The sequence below is a fragment of the Aulonocara sp. 'chitande type north' Nkhata Bay genome, linkage group LG14 (genome assembly GCF_057382095.1).
Source record: "Aulonocara sp. 'chitande type north' Nkhata Bay isolate Kocher_YH1m ecotype deep benthic linkage group LG14, A_spYH_male_GT1.1, whole genome shotgun sequence".
Taxonomy (NCBI): domain Eukaryota; kingdom Metazoa; phylum Chordata; class Actinopteri; order Cichliformes; family Cichlidae; genus Aulonocara; species Aulonocara sp. 'chitande type north' Nkhata Bay.
This window is the reverse complement of record NC_141357.1, coordinates 7651145-7666250: the sequence shown is the minus strand read 5'-3', so window position 1 is coordinate 7666250 and position 15106 is coordinate 7651145. Positions and strand designations below refer to the sequence as shown.

General features: G+C 41.0%; 1 protein-coding gene across 1 annotated transcript in view; it reads right to left on the bottom strand.

Annotated features, from left to right (window-relative positions):
* Positions 1–62: 62 nt before the first annotated feature.
* Positions 63–15106, bottom strand: part of farsb (phenylalanyl-tRNA synthetase subunit beta) — a 33085-nt gene continuing 18041 nt past the window's right edge. The window contains exons 6-18 of the mRNA XM_086260784.1: positions 13956–14106; positions 13763–13871; positions 13496–13566; positions 13347–13408; positions 12933–12984; positions 12770–12831; positions 11249–11456; positions 11052–11132; positions 10806–10898; positions 10181–10298; positions 9763–9915; positions 1386–1533; positions 63–1036 (exon numbers count right to left, since the gene is read on the bottom strand). Coding sequence (XP_086116910.1) covers positions 256–1036; positions 1386–1533; positions 9763–9915; positions 10181–10298; positions 10806–10898; positions 11052–11132; positions 11249–11456; positions 12770–12831; positions 12933–12984; positions 13347–13408; positions 13496–13566; positions 13763–13871; positions 13956–14106 — 2089 coding nt within the window. The 3' untranslated portion in view covers positions 63–255. The remainder of the gene's footprint in view (positions 1037–1385; positions 1534–9762; positions 9916–10180; positions 10299–10805; positions 10899–11051; positions 11133–11248; positions 11457–12769; positions 12832–12932; positions 12985–13346; positions 13409–13495; positions 13567–13762; positions 13872–13955; positions 14107–15106) is intronic.

The following is a 15106-nucleotide window of genomic DNA, read 5'->3' as shown; positions in this document are numbered from 1 at the left end:
GTAATGTATAAACAGGTGCAGATGACATGTGGAAAAAACAAAGATTCAGAGCACTCAAGTCACAAGTTTGAATGGCTTTAATTGTGTCTGAAGGCAAAACCCTTTTGGACTTGTATCAAAGGATAAAGAAATGAAGCACCTGAGCATTAGCCTCTTTAATACAGTGATGCTGGAATATTAACTGAACATTGCATTTATCGCCCAGCTTACACCAAGTCCACAAAATCTCAGATGGCACTGTTCTGTCTCAGTGATTCAGATCTTATTGAAAGCAGCCACATCCACAGACTGAACATATTCCTCGAAGGCGGTGATGGCTTCCTCCAACATATCAGTGCCCACTTTATCGTCCTCCACCACACATCCTATCTGGAGCTTCTTGATGCCGTAACCCACTGGCACCAGTTTGGACTGCCCCCACAGCAGCCCGTCCATACTGACGCTGCGGACGCACTCCTCCAGCTTGGACATGTCCGTCTCGTCGTCCCAGGGCTTGACGTCAAGCAGGATGGAGGACTTGGCAATGAGAGCTGGCTTCTTGGATTTCTTGGCGGCGTACTCGGCAAGACGCTGCTCCTTGATTCTGGCCACTTCTGCGCTCTCTGCCTCATCGTCCGACCCAAAAAGGTCGATGTCTTCCTCGTCGCTGGCATCATTTGGCGTGGCCAGGGGAGTAGCTGGGAGGACATACCGACTCTTGGCTGATGGAAGACGAGCTCTGTCTGTCTGGAAAGAGTTTATGTGGTTGTACCAGCGCCAGAGGTGGCAGAGCGTCGGTGAGGGAGGAGAGGGGATGGCGTCAAACACGATCATGTCAGCTTGGGATGCCACAAAGCCCTCGATGTAGCTTTTGTCAGCCAGAAAATCACTGAGAGCTTCGAGGCCCACTTGTGTGCTCACGTCACCAAACACAGTTTTTGTGGAAGTCAGGCGGGAGTGGGCGCTCTGCTGTGATTCATCTCGTGTGGGGAACCTGTGCTTGATGACTTCTTTCATGGGAACGTCGCGTGTGAGGGGAGTTTCAGCGGTGTGGCCACTGGAAGAACCAAGGCAACAGAGCAACAGGTAATGAGTCACTCAGTTTAATTACCATGCACTAACCCCAAGGCACAAATAGGCTAAATTAAGATCAGGCATGCATGCGCAAGCCCACACACAGACGCACAAACACATGCTACAAACACAGTGGAGTGTTGTTAATTTTTAATTATTCTGACTTCAGTAAAAACAGCCCTGTTACTCTTATATAAAACAATGTTTCCACACAGTTCCGCACAGTATTGTCTCCTGATTAACCAACTAAAACAATCATCGGCAGCACACCCCCGTAACATACACCAAACAAACAGCTATATATGGTTTTAGGTTTAGGAAGGTAAAATCACAGGAAGGGTTCGATGTCCATCTCCAGGGCGGAGCAGGGCATTGTCAGCTCGAAGCGATTGATGACATCTGGATGAAGCACTCCGAGACGCCCGACGTTCTTTCCACGGACAAAGATATCAGCACAGCGACCGGGGAAAAAGGTGGAATCTGAAAGGGGGAAAAAATAAATAAGGTTAACAGTTTGGCCCCACTTCCTTCTTGTTAAAGCTATTTTAGAAGAAAACATTGCAACAGTTATCTTTTTCTTTTAGAAAAAGGCAGCTTAGCTTTCTCCTAATAAAAACCAACGGACTGATTCTAACAGTCAGACCACGTGTTCAATACAGACAATGGCCCTCTTTGCCATCATGAATATACACGTGTTCTTTAGTAATGGCCAATTTTGTTCATAATACAGTGTGAATGTTCATGACATTCATGACACAGTAATTCTGAATTATAGCTGCCAAAGTAAAAAGCAGGAGAATTTCCACATAAGGAAGCTTTAAGAATAATGGTCAGAGTTTAGGCCAGAATGGCTACCTCGTCTCTTAAGATGTGACAATGGTTAAAAATGTGAGGCCGGGGGCAGCAATGAAGCAGGATTGTGTCCAATGACAAAAAAAAAAAAAAAACTTGGAAAAATGAAGCATATGGAGCATCTGATCTTTTAGCCCAAGACAACGAACCAGCTACAATTACTGAAACATCCTAAAGGGCAGGGGTGGCCAACTAATCTACCCAAGGGGCCACAACTGGGACTGTTGTGAAGGGCGGTACCAAGCAGCTTCTAAAGAAAGCTCATCAGTGTGGCCCTCCACCTAGTCCCAGTCTCTCACTGGTTTTACCCTTGGGTAAATTTTTTAAAGATGGTCAAACTTTTTCCTTTCTTCTGTCTCGTCTTTGTATTTTTGAAACATTTGTTACATTACAATATATAAAATGATTGAAGTGGGGTTAGATAAATAAAACTGATTTGAAGGTCCACTGCCCTGATTGGATTCTGCTCACAAATAAAACAGCTTAAATTAGACTCCCAGGTCTTGGCTACTAACACCTACACCTGGCACCAACTTATACTCTTGCCACAGTCCAGACTCTTGAGCTCCCGCGAGAGCAACTTCTTTTGTTGGACAATTATCACCTCCACAAGCTTTTCGTACCTTACTGTGAAGCAGTTGTTTTTTTGTTTGCCCCCCCCCCCCACCTGTATTACTATCTAAACACCCAACTGTGATGATTTAGGTGTTTCTTGGATCCTGTTTGTGCCATAGTTGCAACATCTCCAAATGAGGCATTTTGCCAGCTCCTTGGACATGCTTTGTGTCTCTCCTGCTTTACATTACAATGATCATGAGTCAAGTGCAGCATGTGGGCAACACTGTGCAGCTTTTCTTGTTCCTTGATCATAATTTGTTCACCCACGTTCATTATCACTGGTTAGCTGATAAGAATAAAGCCAAAACCTCGAAAGGCTTTACTTCCTGTGCATCTTTTTTTTCCCTTGAGAAGAAGAAGAAAAAAAAAAAAACACTTCAAAAACTGAAAACAGCCCTCTGGACTGAGTATGAGCTTGACTCTTACCGTTTATTACTGATCAATGATAAAGCACAGAAAGGAACACCATTTATGTGAAAATGTCATGGGTCATTACTCTGAAACAACCACCACTGGAGGCCATTTGACCATAATTGGCTTAGTCTCCCTCAGACATGATGCGGAAAGTGTGTCAGCATCTGGACTCACCAAAAAAAAAAAAAAAAAAAAAAAAAAAAAAAAGGTCACTTTGCTCCAGATGGGAAGAAAAATTCGCCATCGACACAAATATGAAAACACTTTTGTTTGTGTGAGAGGCGTTTGCTCACTTTGTTAAAAAAAAAAAAAAAAAAACACTGACTGAAAGACGGACTTGTCAGGGGATAACAAGATACAGGGGTTGCTATGACTACAGCCCCACACACTCTCACACAGACACGGCATTCTCCCATCGTGCACCGCTTCTTCCCACGCTGCCTTGCTAATGGGTTCCAGAGCCCACCGCTTAGATCTTCCATCACTGCTGTGGACGAAGGCTTACGACAGAAATGCATGAGCTTTCAAACACGTGTTGGGCTGCTAGAGCAGAAAACGTCGAGCAGTTATTTCAGTGCCTGTTAAATTAGTGGAATGTGCTTGCGTCAGTTCACACGTCATCTTCTTGCACCGTGAACAGGATGCCATGGCAACTACATAAATAGCTCGGGTACATCTTAAATAACCAATCAGTCAATGAAAACCCCACACTTGAGCCCCGCCACTTTCCGCCCCCTCTCCTCCAACTTGCAGTGGAGCTTTCAGCGGAAGCTGCGGTTAGATCGGCGCATCATCAACAAGTCCAACTGGACAATTTATCACCATTATTTTATTTAGAGAGAAGTTCTTAATCAATTTAATGAGCAGCAAACTGCAATGAATGCCTCACTGTGTGAGCAGGTGCACATCTGAAATTAGTACCAATATAACTTTCATCAAATGAATTTCAGTAATCACTTTTATGTTCTTTGAGGCTTTTCCCTGCTTTTAATTCCACATTTTAGGAGAACTTGTGAATGAGTTAAAAATCCACCGAATCTTATTCCAGGTCTTGCTTTTATAGCTTCAGCCGTCATTTCTGCTAATTATGATAAACAGTGTGTATTCCTGAGATATGATATAGTTCTACCCTTAAAATGAATTCAATCTAGGTAAGAGATTGCTTAGTTACAGCTGGGGATGGTCTACAGTTTTGTTATCACCATTAAAACTAATGTCAATAGCAGATGCATAATGTGTTTTGCTCATGCCAATGACAAATCTCTACAGCACAGAGGGAAAAATATTAGGCTGTGTATGTATAGACAGAAGAGCCTGGTTTGTAAAATGTTGCACATTTACAACAGCTTACTTGGTTATTTTTAGTACTGCTCACCGTTTTCGCCCAAGTAATTTTGTATAATGTATTGCTTCATATAAAGCAGACCTGATCACTTGTTTCTGTGTTGGAACACCGAGTTACGTCACCTAAATCTCAGGACCTTTGTAAGAGGTGTCATTACCACATATAAACAGGAACAATAACCAAAGGACAGATTGAAAATAAGTCCTTTAGTGTCATTAAACTGAGCCTTCATCCTGTGAAGCACACACACACAGACTGATCGCTCTAGGTGAAAAAGCAAACAAACATAGAAGACATGATACTAACAAATGGGCCGAGACCTCGCATTGGACACAGTTGTTAAGTGAAACGTGGGCATCTGTCATTTAAGTGTTTTCTGCTCTGCCTCTGTTCCCCTGACTCGTCATTTCATCGCCTTTCTGCACTGAGTGGTGGAAACACGACTGACATGTATTCCTGGGGAGCGATGCTGAGGGAGCAGCAGAGCTGCTGATGGACACATCCTGAGGACATGTGTCTGCATCAGGTGGGCTATGAGACTGGGTCACGACCTTGTAATGGGTTTAAGGACATGCTGACATGTGTGGGGCTAATGGTGCATAGAGACTAGAGGAAAAAACAAATGGAGAAGGTAGAGTGAGTGGGAGTGTGTGTTCCAGTATGTTGTGCATGAGAGCAAACTGTGAGGATGTCAATTTCAGCTCCTGTTTGAAGTATGTGTGTTACTTTATGCCTGTCAGATGGCCAGTCTAAGCACCCGTGGGTGGGTGCTGTATGTGCCAGTCTGTCTCGTTGCTCGGCACTGCAGTGGGTGACATGACTCCTGTGCTCCTCTCCACACTGCAGCCTATGCACGCTCTCATACCTAGCTTCTTTCGTCTGCCCCCCACCCCCAAGTTTTTATCTGTACCCTGTAGTTTCCCCCCCATTGTTCCTCTCCCATGTCTGCCTTCAACCCTCCCCACTCCTCTCTCTGCACTCATCTCTCATCCACCGATACTTGAGCCCATTGATTTGCAGTCTGAATGGGCCAGTACAGGCAGATATCCTACAGCGTGACCTTGCAAAGCCCAAAGGAGAGGTGGGGCGGAAGTGGTGGGTGGAGAGGTAAATAGGTAGGAAAATATGGGTCTGGGGGTGGGGGAAATGGAAAGAGGCGAGGAATCTAAAACTGAAATGAATGGATGAGAATCCCTCTGGGAAACTTGGGGCAGCTCAGATGCATACAGATTGGCCTGCAGTCGAACATTTCTGATTAACAATCTCATAGGAACAGAGCAACTGCATCAGAAACTGAGTCACACCTGCCATTCAAACTTAGCTTTACAGTAAATTTGACAAAGCTGGTCACGTGTCACCACATGTTAATATCAGCGGACTGTGAAGAAGAAAATGCATTCACACTGTACAGTTTACTGCTTTCAAGCTCTCTGTGATTAAAAGAACCTTTCAGAATAAAAGGTCAGCAGAATTCTCAACAGGCTTCAAGTGCTGATGCAATATGACTAATTTCATTCACAGTGACTTAAGAAAGAATCCCTATGAAAATGTGCTCAGATGCATTTCATCATTAGAGTGAAGTGAAGTGGTGTTCTGGGTCCATGACCCCGAAAAACCAACGCTGATGTGACACCTTTTATTTTTATTGAGCAAAGAGATGACAGGAACAGTTCAATGCCATATGTATATGAATGTAAGAGAAAGAGGGTTAGACTGATTTATTAGGGTGATGGGATGTGATTGCTGGACTTGCAGGTAGACCAAGGAATGTAATATAACACGTGTTAAAAATAAGGGTGTCACAAAAACTGTCATTTAAGTGATGACACGTTATGAGTTCCCACTAAAATGGTATCTGGTATTTTCCAGGTGTTAGAGACACTGGATGACACCAACATGTCAAATGTTGGCATCAAGTGTAGATGCATTGGCAGCACTGCAGCTTAAACATCCTGGTGGATTTGAGCCAGGTCTGGATGGTGTGCATTAGAATGATTTACATGCAGTCAACTTCAAAAGTGATATCCTTAACAAAGAATCGTTGTTGTTTTAATGTTTTAGTCACTATACCATTAATTATGAGGCACAGATTAAAAAGTGAAGCTGTGGTGTGTTAGATCCATCTCTGCACACACAAGGAGAGAGATACTGAATCCTTGCCTGATGATTTCATTAGATTTTTTCACATTTGATGCAACACACCTCCACCTCTGGGTGACTGCACAGGAGGCCAGGTGGAAGGCCACCTGTCTGCAAACAATTGCAAACAGTTACTCTCAGACAGTTTGGCAAAGGTTTACAGAGGAGCACCACCCATCTGCAGTGTTTCTATAATACAGACAATAGGGGACTCGACTCAACTGGTTCCACTCCTGTATAAAAGCAAGGCTGTCGATCATGATGTCATTTTGCCGTTACATTGTTGTCCTGTAACAACTAGAGATGGACCGATCCGATATTACGTATCGGTATCGGTCCGATACTGACCTAAATTACTGGATCGGATATCGGAGAAAAATAAAAAATGTAATCCGATCCATTAAATATCACGAAAGCACCTCACAAAACTTGCAACACGCCGTAACTCACCTCAGAACGTTAGCACGTCGGAGCAGTATGCATCACGTGATAGAGCAGCTGTGGCATGCGGGACCTGTCGGTGGTCTGGATAGCATGTGGAGCTTCGCTAGCAACCCGGCATTTCATCTCCGACAAAGTTATCCCCGAGAGAAGTAAAGCAAGTGTGTAAGTCCATCTCTGAATGTTTGTAAAGCATTCCTGCGTTAAGCTTAACAAGCGACTGCCTCTCGCTCTCCGGCTGCTACTTCAATCATGAAACTGCTTAATGATCAGCTGATCGGCTTTTCTGTCGCGAGTCTGTGTCTCTGGTTTGTTTTTGGCCCACTTTGCACCAGAAAGAGGAAACCAGCGGCTGAACAACAGCAGCACGTTTAAGCTCGATCAGCTGTTGTTAGAATTTATTTATTATTACTTTCTACTCGAGGATTTTTTTCTACGTAGCTGACGGCTGGTAACTGTGCAGGGGCGGATCTAGCAAAGTTTAGCCAGGGGGGCCGATAGGGCATTAACAGGGAAAAGGGGGCACAAAGACATACTTTTCTTTCTTATTCTCATTTAAAATGTCGAGCTTTTAATAAATAATTATCCGAATCTTACACCCAAAGTTTTAATTTGATGTAAAATGAATAGAAGTCCATTACTGTATATAGTGACTATTAAGTCTAATATATATACCCTAGTAAGCTATAGTACTTTTTCCTTTGAGAAGGTACCATCTGTGCAGTCTGCAATTTTGTTGAAGAAAGATGTTGAATCTATTTAATATTTCTTGAAAAATAATTGATTTCTGTGCATTTTTTTTTCACACTGCATCAAATTAAGGTTGATTACGTTGATTAAGCATCATGAGGTGGAGTGTGAGGGGTGGTTCCCTATTTTTTATTTATTTTTGTTGTTGCTGGGAGTTGGAACCCTATTAGTTAGGTTGCTTAATATTTACGCTAAGTACTCTTTAAAATACCAGAATAGGGAGGATGGTGTAGGTTTAAGTTTATTAGATTGATCAGTATTGCTGAACTATGAAATTTTTTTTTTTTGCATACAGGTATAACAGAATAGCTTTAGTGTAGTTGTTGTTTTAAACTTGAGTATGAACTTATACAAAATGCAGCAAGATATTTAAAAAAAAAAACAGTTTTGTTGATTAAAAAACACTATATCGGATTCATATCGGTATCGGCAGATATCCAAATTTATGATATCGGTATCGGTATCGGACATAAAAAAGTGGTATCGTGCCATCTCTAGTAACAACTACCTCATCATTGTGGATGGTTACGTTTACATATCTTAAACACATATTACACATGTAGAGTTAAACACACAAGGTAAAAGTAGGCTAATGAGATGCATTAGCCAACTTAACAGTTGTAGTTTCGCACAAAAACAGCAGGCCACTGGGCTTGTAAGACTTTGGATCTGGAGAAAACTAATTGTGAGGGTGACTTAATTCAGCAATTGACCCTTAATATTACCACATTGTTAAAATTTTACTGTTATCATTGGCTAAATGTGCTGTAGTGCTGCTCTTCACAATGTTAGCCAAGTCCTTCTCACTAAATAGTCTACTATCAATAACAGAGCTGAAATAACATAGGATTTCTAAACATAAAAATATCTGATGATTATCGGCCACTGTTCATATTTTCAGCTGTAGCAGAATGTTTAAGTGAGGAAGCTCTAAAATCCTTCCCACACATCTTTCAGATTTTTGGATGCAACTCACTCTGCAGCTTTCTAAAACAAACAATAAAACATAAGTCATAACCTCTTCTTACAGGAATTGGTGAGCAATCTGGAGGTGAGGAAGGAAGCGGGGGTTGACCTTCACTCCAGTTCTTTATGTCCCAAAATAAATACATTTTAAAAAAAGAAAAAGAAAATAGAAGCCGGTCAGTCTATTCCAGAAGAGACTGAAAATATAAGCTACTGTAGCAACTGTCCACGTTCAGTCCTACCCAGACCAGAGGGGAAACCCGGTCATGCTCTCCATTAACTTTTTATTGAGCGAAGGTGGCTACTTGACAATTCTGTGTGCTAGCAAAAGAGAAAAAAAAAGTGTGTGGTCAGTTTTACACACACAAAGACCTGTTCTTCCTGCTCAGGCACTACAGCATGAAGAATGGGGAAAATAAAGGATCCTAACCCTGTCTGACGACATGTGTGGCAACCATGTTGTCAATGATAACTCAAAGATCTAAATGTTAGTTTTGGGCCACGACTTCCAAGTAATCAGATGGTGTGCTCAAAAATGCAACATCATACAACATAAGATAAAAACAGAGAGACCCTACAATGTGCTGAAGTTACAGCATAACTTCTGATTTATTACTCCGTGGTTATCCGTCTATGATTGCAACTCCTGACGTGTTTTTTGATTTAAACAGCCCAAGCAACTACCGATTATTCACAATCCATAACTCTAACTTCAAAAAAAAAAAGCCATCAATCCATTTTCATATCCATGCCAATCACTACATCACCCCTATACCTTGTGTATACATACACAAGCTCCTGTATATCCTTCCTGTGGAGTTACCCTCACCACTGATGATGCAAGCCAGTGTGGAGTTGAACCAGAACTGTGTAGCTCACTGCGATGATAAATGTTCCCTCACAATAAAGCATGTACATGCTGCTCTCATAGCAAACACAACAATGCAGTTGCTGCTAGTCAAAGACTGGATTTACATAATGTCAACAAAACCTGCCTTTTATCATCACGAGGTGGATTAATTCATTCAACAGCTTGTACAGAAACAAAAGATCACGTGGTTTGAAATCTGTGGCTGGGATTTCTCTGCCTTCTACAAATCCAGTCTTTAGTTATTTACCAACAAAGCTAGGCAGTACATACGTTCCTATAGGCCCACACCCCCCTTCATCTCCACGCTTCTTACCATCTGCAGTCTGGATGTGGTAGCCTTCTCCTCGGGCTGGCTTCACCTCCAACAGCTGCATGGTTCGGTCCAGTAGGCCGTGGATGACCTCAAAACCCGGACTCCTGTTGTAGTAAACAGCACAGAAACGTCGGCTGTTTCTCGCCCCAACATCTGGGTGGAAGGATGAGAGACATAAGTAACAGTTTCTACAATAAAGCTAATACACACAATTCAGTATGCCACATTTTAGTTTTTTTTTAATCCTGTATATTTATTAAAACATTCATTGACCCTTCTTTAATTAAATCTATCAACTTCAACTACGATTCGACTTGATCTAATTTGTAATGTTTAAGAAAGTTTTCATCTTTCCAAAACTGTACAACTCTACATGTAATAAATTTGTCTCCATCACTTCAGATTTGTTGACGCCTACCTTTGGTCTCATCCTTTAGCACCACGTCTGATATCTCAAACAGTTTAAGGGGAAGTGGCATCTTCCTGTTGGCTGCTATGGTTTTCAACAGACCTGGCAGCAAGGTGGTGCGCGCCACCTGGTGGGGAAAAAAAAAAAAACAGGTCAAGCTGGAAACAGGCCTGCAGTTCCTTATGGAGGAAGAGGGCGCCCTCTTATGGAACAATCACAGTACAACATTGTGCTTCTGATTAGTTCTCAACTTCTCAAAATCATCCCAGCATTAAAAGTCTTTACCTTCTTCATTTTAAACTTAAGGAGATACATTTTAAAATGCACCTATAAACATTATTTGGAGTTGAAACATTTTTACAGATCATTACACAGACAGTGAAATGAACACCTGCAGATGACATGCTGAACATTTACGAATTTCACTGCAGCCTGTTGTTTGCCGTTTACTGTACAGTGTAAATATCCAATCACATAATAATCTAAAAAGACCAATTAATGCTCAAAAAAAAATAAAAATAAAAAATCTACTCTTTAAGTTACTTTGAGGATAAAAATGTGACTCTCTCTTGTCTTTTTTAAAGGCCCAAAACACTTCATTTCATTTCTGTCTCTTTGTTTGACTGTATATTACCTGGAACTCAGCAGTCTTGGGGTTGGAGATATGAACTGCCCTCATCTCCGAGATCTTCTTCCCAAGCTTTTCTGCAATATCTTCTTGAGAACACTAAAGAAAGAGAAGATGAAAAAATTTGAGGATTTTTTTTTAAAGAGAGACAAAAAAAACAAAAAAACAAAAACAAAAAAAAAAAAAAAACACCCTGAACAAACAAAAAAAACCCCAAACCAAGACAAAAGTTATATGATTTTTTTTTTTTACCAGGGCAAAGTTGAGGGCCTCTGTAAATCCAGCGGCTGCCAGGTCTTGCCTCAGCAGCTCTGTCAGTTTATTAAGTGGGAACTGTGAACAAATACATAAGAATGCACATGCTTGATTAGACACACTTGATTGTTTAATTAACTCAGCATTTGCTTACAGTAATGCACCATGTATAGAAAACAAGCAAAGGCAGCTACCTGGTTGGCTACAGTGTAGGTGCGTGGGGTGGTGCGGGTAATGTTGTTGAAACCGTAGGCAATGGCGGCGTCCTCCATGATATCGCAGGCGTGGATGATGTCCGAGCGAGTGGGTGGGATCTCGACCTCAATCTCATCACTGGCGCCGGTAGCCTGGGAGAGCAGGCACATCCTGGTCAGCAGGTGAGCAATTTTCTCTGTCGATTCACTGTCAGGAGAGGGGGGAAAAAAAAAAGTGAGCCTTTTCATGTTACTGAACGTCCGCTGACACAAAGCATGAAATGCTTTAGTACCAAGACTCAAATGCAGAGTGTGAGTATCATTTTAAGAACATATACTAATAAACTGATCTGAAACTTTTCAATGGAAAGTAAAAACATGGCTACAGACAGTTCCCACTGGTCCCAACATGGATTTATAGTCTGACAGAGTGGAACAAATCTGTTCATCAATAGTTAAACATATGTTTGAAATTTGGTACGATGTGATAAATCACTGATAAGATCTTTGAACTCAGCCCCACAAGGGTTAACCAACTTATCATACCAGGAAAGGGAGATGCTACATTTGAGCTTCGGTCATGAAAATTTTCCAAATCGGTCTCCTTCAAACACTGATCTTAGCATCTTCTGAGGCATTAAACTACTTTAAAATTCAAATCAAACTTATCCTGAGTAAAAAAAAAAACAAAACACACTGAACATACAGCTCAGACTAACACACTGTACTTGGTTAATGTGAACATATGTAAATCTGCCAAGTTAAACCATTGTAATAAATGTACACCAGACATATTTACTAAATGGACAGGGGCTACAGGAACACCGCCTCACTGTATTAAACATTTTAGCGATCAGAGTGACATGTCTGACAATTTTTAATTTTTATTAAATCTATTAAACCTAAAAATTACAGTATTTAAACTTGGGAAAGTTGCTCAAAGATGAGTTACCTAAAACTGACCAATCAGCAGCTATTGTTCAGTTTTAGGTAACTGCTCTCCATATATCAGTTAAAAATATACAGTGCTGTGAAAAAGTGTTTGCATCAACACATCTGGCAGTAATCAGGCCTCGGTGTGACTACTGAAATTGAACTAAACTTTTGTGATTCAACAAGGTAGGTTTGGGAAGCTTTTTTCTCTTACTTAAGGAAATCATCACTTTAAAAACTGTTTCACATTTTCTCAGATTATCGTTGTTTAATATCAAGATTTATCTGACAATATGAAACATGCAAGTGTGAAAAGAAATCAGAAAGAATTTTAAAGAGGGGTTTCTTTCTGTTTATCTGTACCGGCCTATATTGGCCGTAAAGGTCGAGAACTGAATGTAAATTCAGATTATCATTGTTTTACGTAAATTTTTGTTAATCTGAAACATGTAAACGTGATATTTATTTTGAAGCTTTATTATTAGTTTTAAAAAAGGCTTTTTTCCCCTTTTTTTAAAAAGCATTTTATCCATGCGTTTCATATGCATCTCAAACTCTGATAATTACACTTATACATAAATGACTTACTTGATGCCAACTTTCTGGTTAATGAATTTACCAGACAGCTTCTCCTTCCTGTAAGCCAGCTCCTAAAGTGTAAACCAAAAATCAAGAGACAAGAATTAAGAGCCATTCCAAGAAATTAGTGTCACATGTGTCACATTTCGGATAACTGTGGGTGATACAGTACTGGGTATATGCAGGTCTTGCCATCTGGGTACACCACTTCAGCCTCCTCTACCCTGAGGGAGAAAGAAGAAAACATCACACTAATTGTAATATTCAATGAAGTCAAAGCCGGGCTGAATTTAACAACACAGACAGACAAGAAGTCGGTGAAATAAAGTACAGCTTGTAGACGGGCTTTTAAAATGATATCCAGTAAACTGTGACAGCTGTTGGCAAACAGCTGCTGTCACATCACACAGCAGAGCATGGTAAAAAGTGAAAATATGACTCACTGCTAATGTAAACCTCTACAACACTATACTACACAGTCAACAACATGTCCACTTCCATCCTGAACCAGCATAAGTGACCTGACATCCCATTTACTGTCTGCCTGCAAACAGCAAAGCCAGCATTTCAGGAAGACGTGACATACGTGAAAGGCTGAGCACAATACTCGCTGAACATGGTCACCATCATGTCCAACACAGTCTTCGCCTGTAGGAAACGTGATCAAGTTAAAGTCAGTTTCTCATGACAGTGGTGATAAGTGACAGATTTATTGTTTTCTTCTCTCAACTGTACCTTGGTCTGGTCTGTCGCTGTGCACTCAATGAAGACATTTTTAGTCTTCAGGGAGATTTTTGAATGGTCCCCTGAAACAAACGGCACTTCATTTTACTGGAAACATTTTAAGAAGCGTTACTACTTTCCGATTTTAATCTTCTCTAACTATAGACCCTGAGCATTTCTGAACTAAATATATTAATTGTATACTGTGTAATCTAATCTAACACAAATTTTCCAATAAAAAAAAAGAAAATGAAAGCAGAGCGAGGTCACAGCGCTCACCGTTGATAATAGGAGGCATAGACAGAACAACGCCGTTGCTGTCGTAGATGACGGGGTACAAAGGTTTGTCTTCAATAATGTGAAGATAATGCCTCAAGTGGCTATCGGTCTGTAGGAATCAGCAGAACATCAGTGAGTTAGCCAAAACTACAAACTGCCTGTGTGACCCACAATGAGTCATTCACCTGCTCACCTTATAGAGGCTCATGAGCTGGGTGGCCGTGTACTCTTTGGTCTGATTGAGGGGCTTGAAGGAGATGTCTCCTGGACGTTTGGCTGTGTACGTGAAAGGACCAGAGATGGTGTCCAGGTCATGGGTCCCAATCGCCACCAGGCTCCTCTTTCTGCACAAACATACCAATCCGATATTACGTATCGGTCCGATACAAACCTAAATTACTGGATCGGATATTGGAGAGAAATTAAAAATGTAATCCATTAATCTATTAAATATCATAAAAGCATCTCACAAAACTTGCGACATGGTGTAACCCAGCTCATGACCTTAGCATGTCGGAGAAGTATGCGTCATATGATCGAGTGGCTGTGTTGTGCGAGAGCCGTCGGCTGTCTGGTGGAGCATTTGGAGCCTCGCTATGTGCTTCCAAACCGGCATTTCATCTCTGAGAAAGCTATCCCAGAGAAGTAAAGCAAGTGTATAAGTTCATCTCTGAATGTTTGTAAAGCATTCTCACGTTAAGCTTAACAACCGATATATAGAGCGACTGCCTCTTCTTCCCTCTCCTGTTGCTACTTGAAATCACGAAACTGATCAATGATCGGCTGACTGGCCCTTCTGTCTCTCTTGTTGGTTTATCGCCCACTTTGGGCCAGAAAGTGGAAACGAGTGGATAAACAACAGCAGCACATTTAAGCTTGATAAGCTGTTGTTAGAATTTATTTAATATTACTTTCTGCATCAGGATCCTTTTTTACATAGCTGAGTGCAGGTAACTGTGCAGGGGCGGGTCTAGCAAAAAATTTGTTAGGGGGGCCAGGTAAGGCATTAACAGAGACAGGGGGGCACAAAGAAATACTTTTCTTTCTTATTCTCATTTAAAATGTCTAGTTTTTAATAAATCATTATCTGAATCTTACAACCAAAGTTTTCATCTGATGTAAACTGCAAGTCCATTATTGTATATAGTAACTATTAAGTCTAATAGTTAGTAGGTTATAGTACTTTTCCTTTAGGAAGGTACCATCTATGCAGTCTGCAATTCTGTTGAAGAAAGATGTTGAATCTATTTAATTATTGTAGAAAAAGAATTGATTTCTGTGCATTTTTTATTTTATTTTTTTACATGTGCATTAAATTAAAGTCGATTACGTCGATTAAGCATC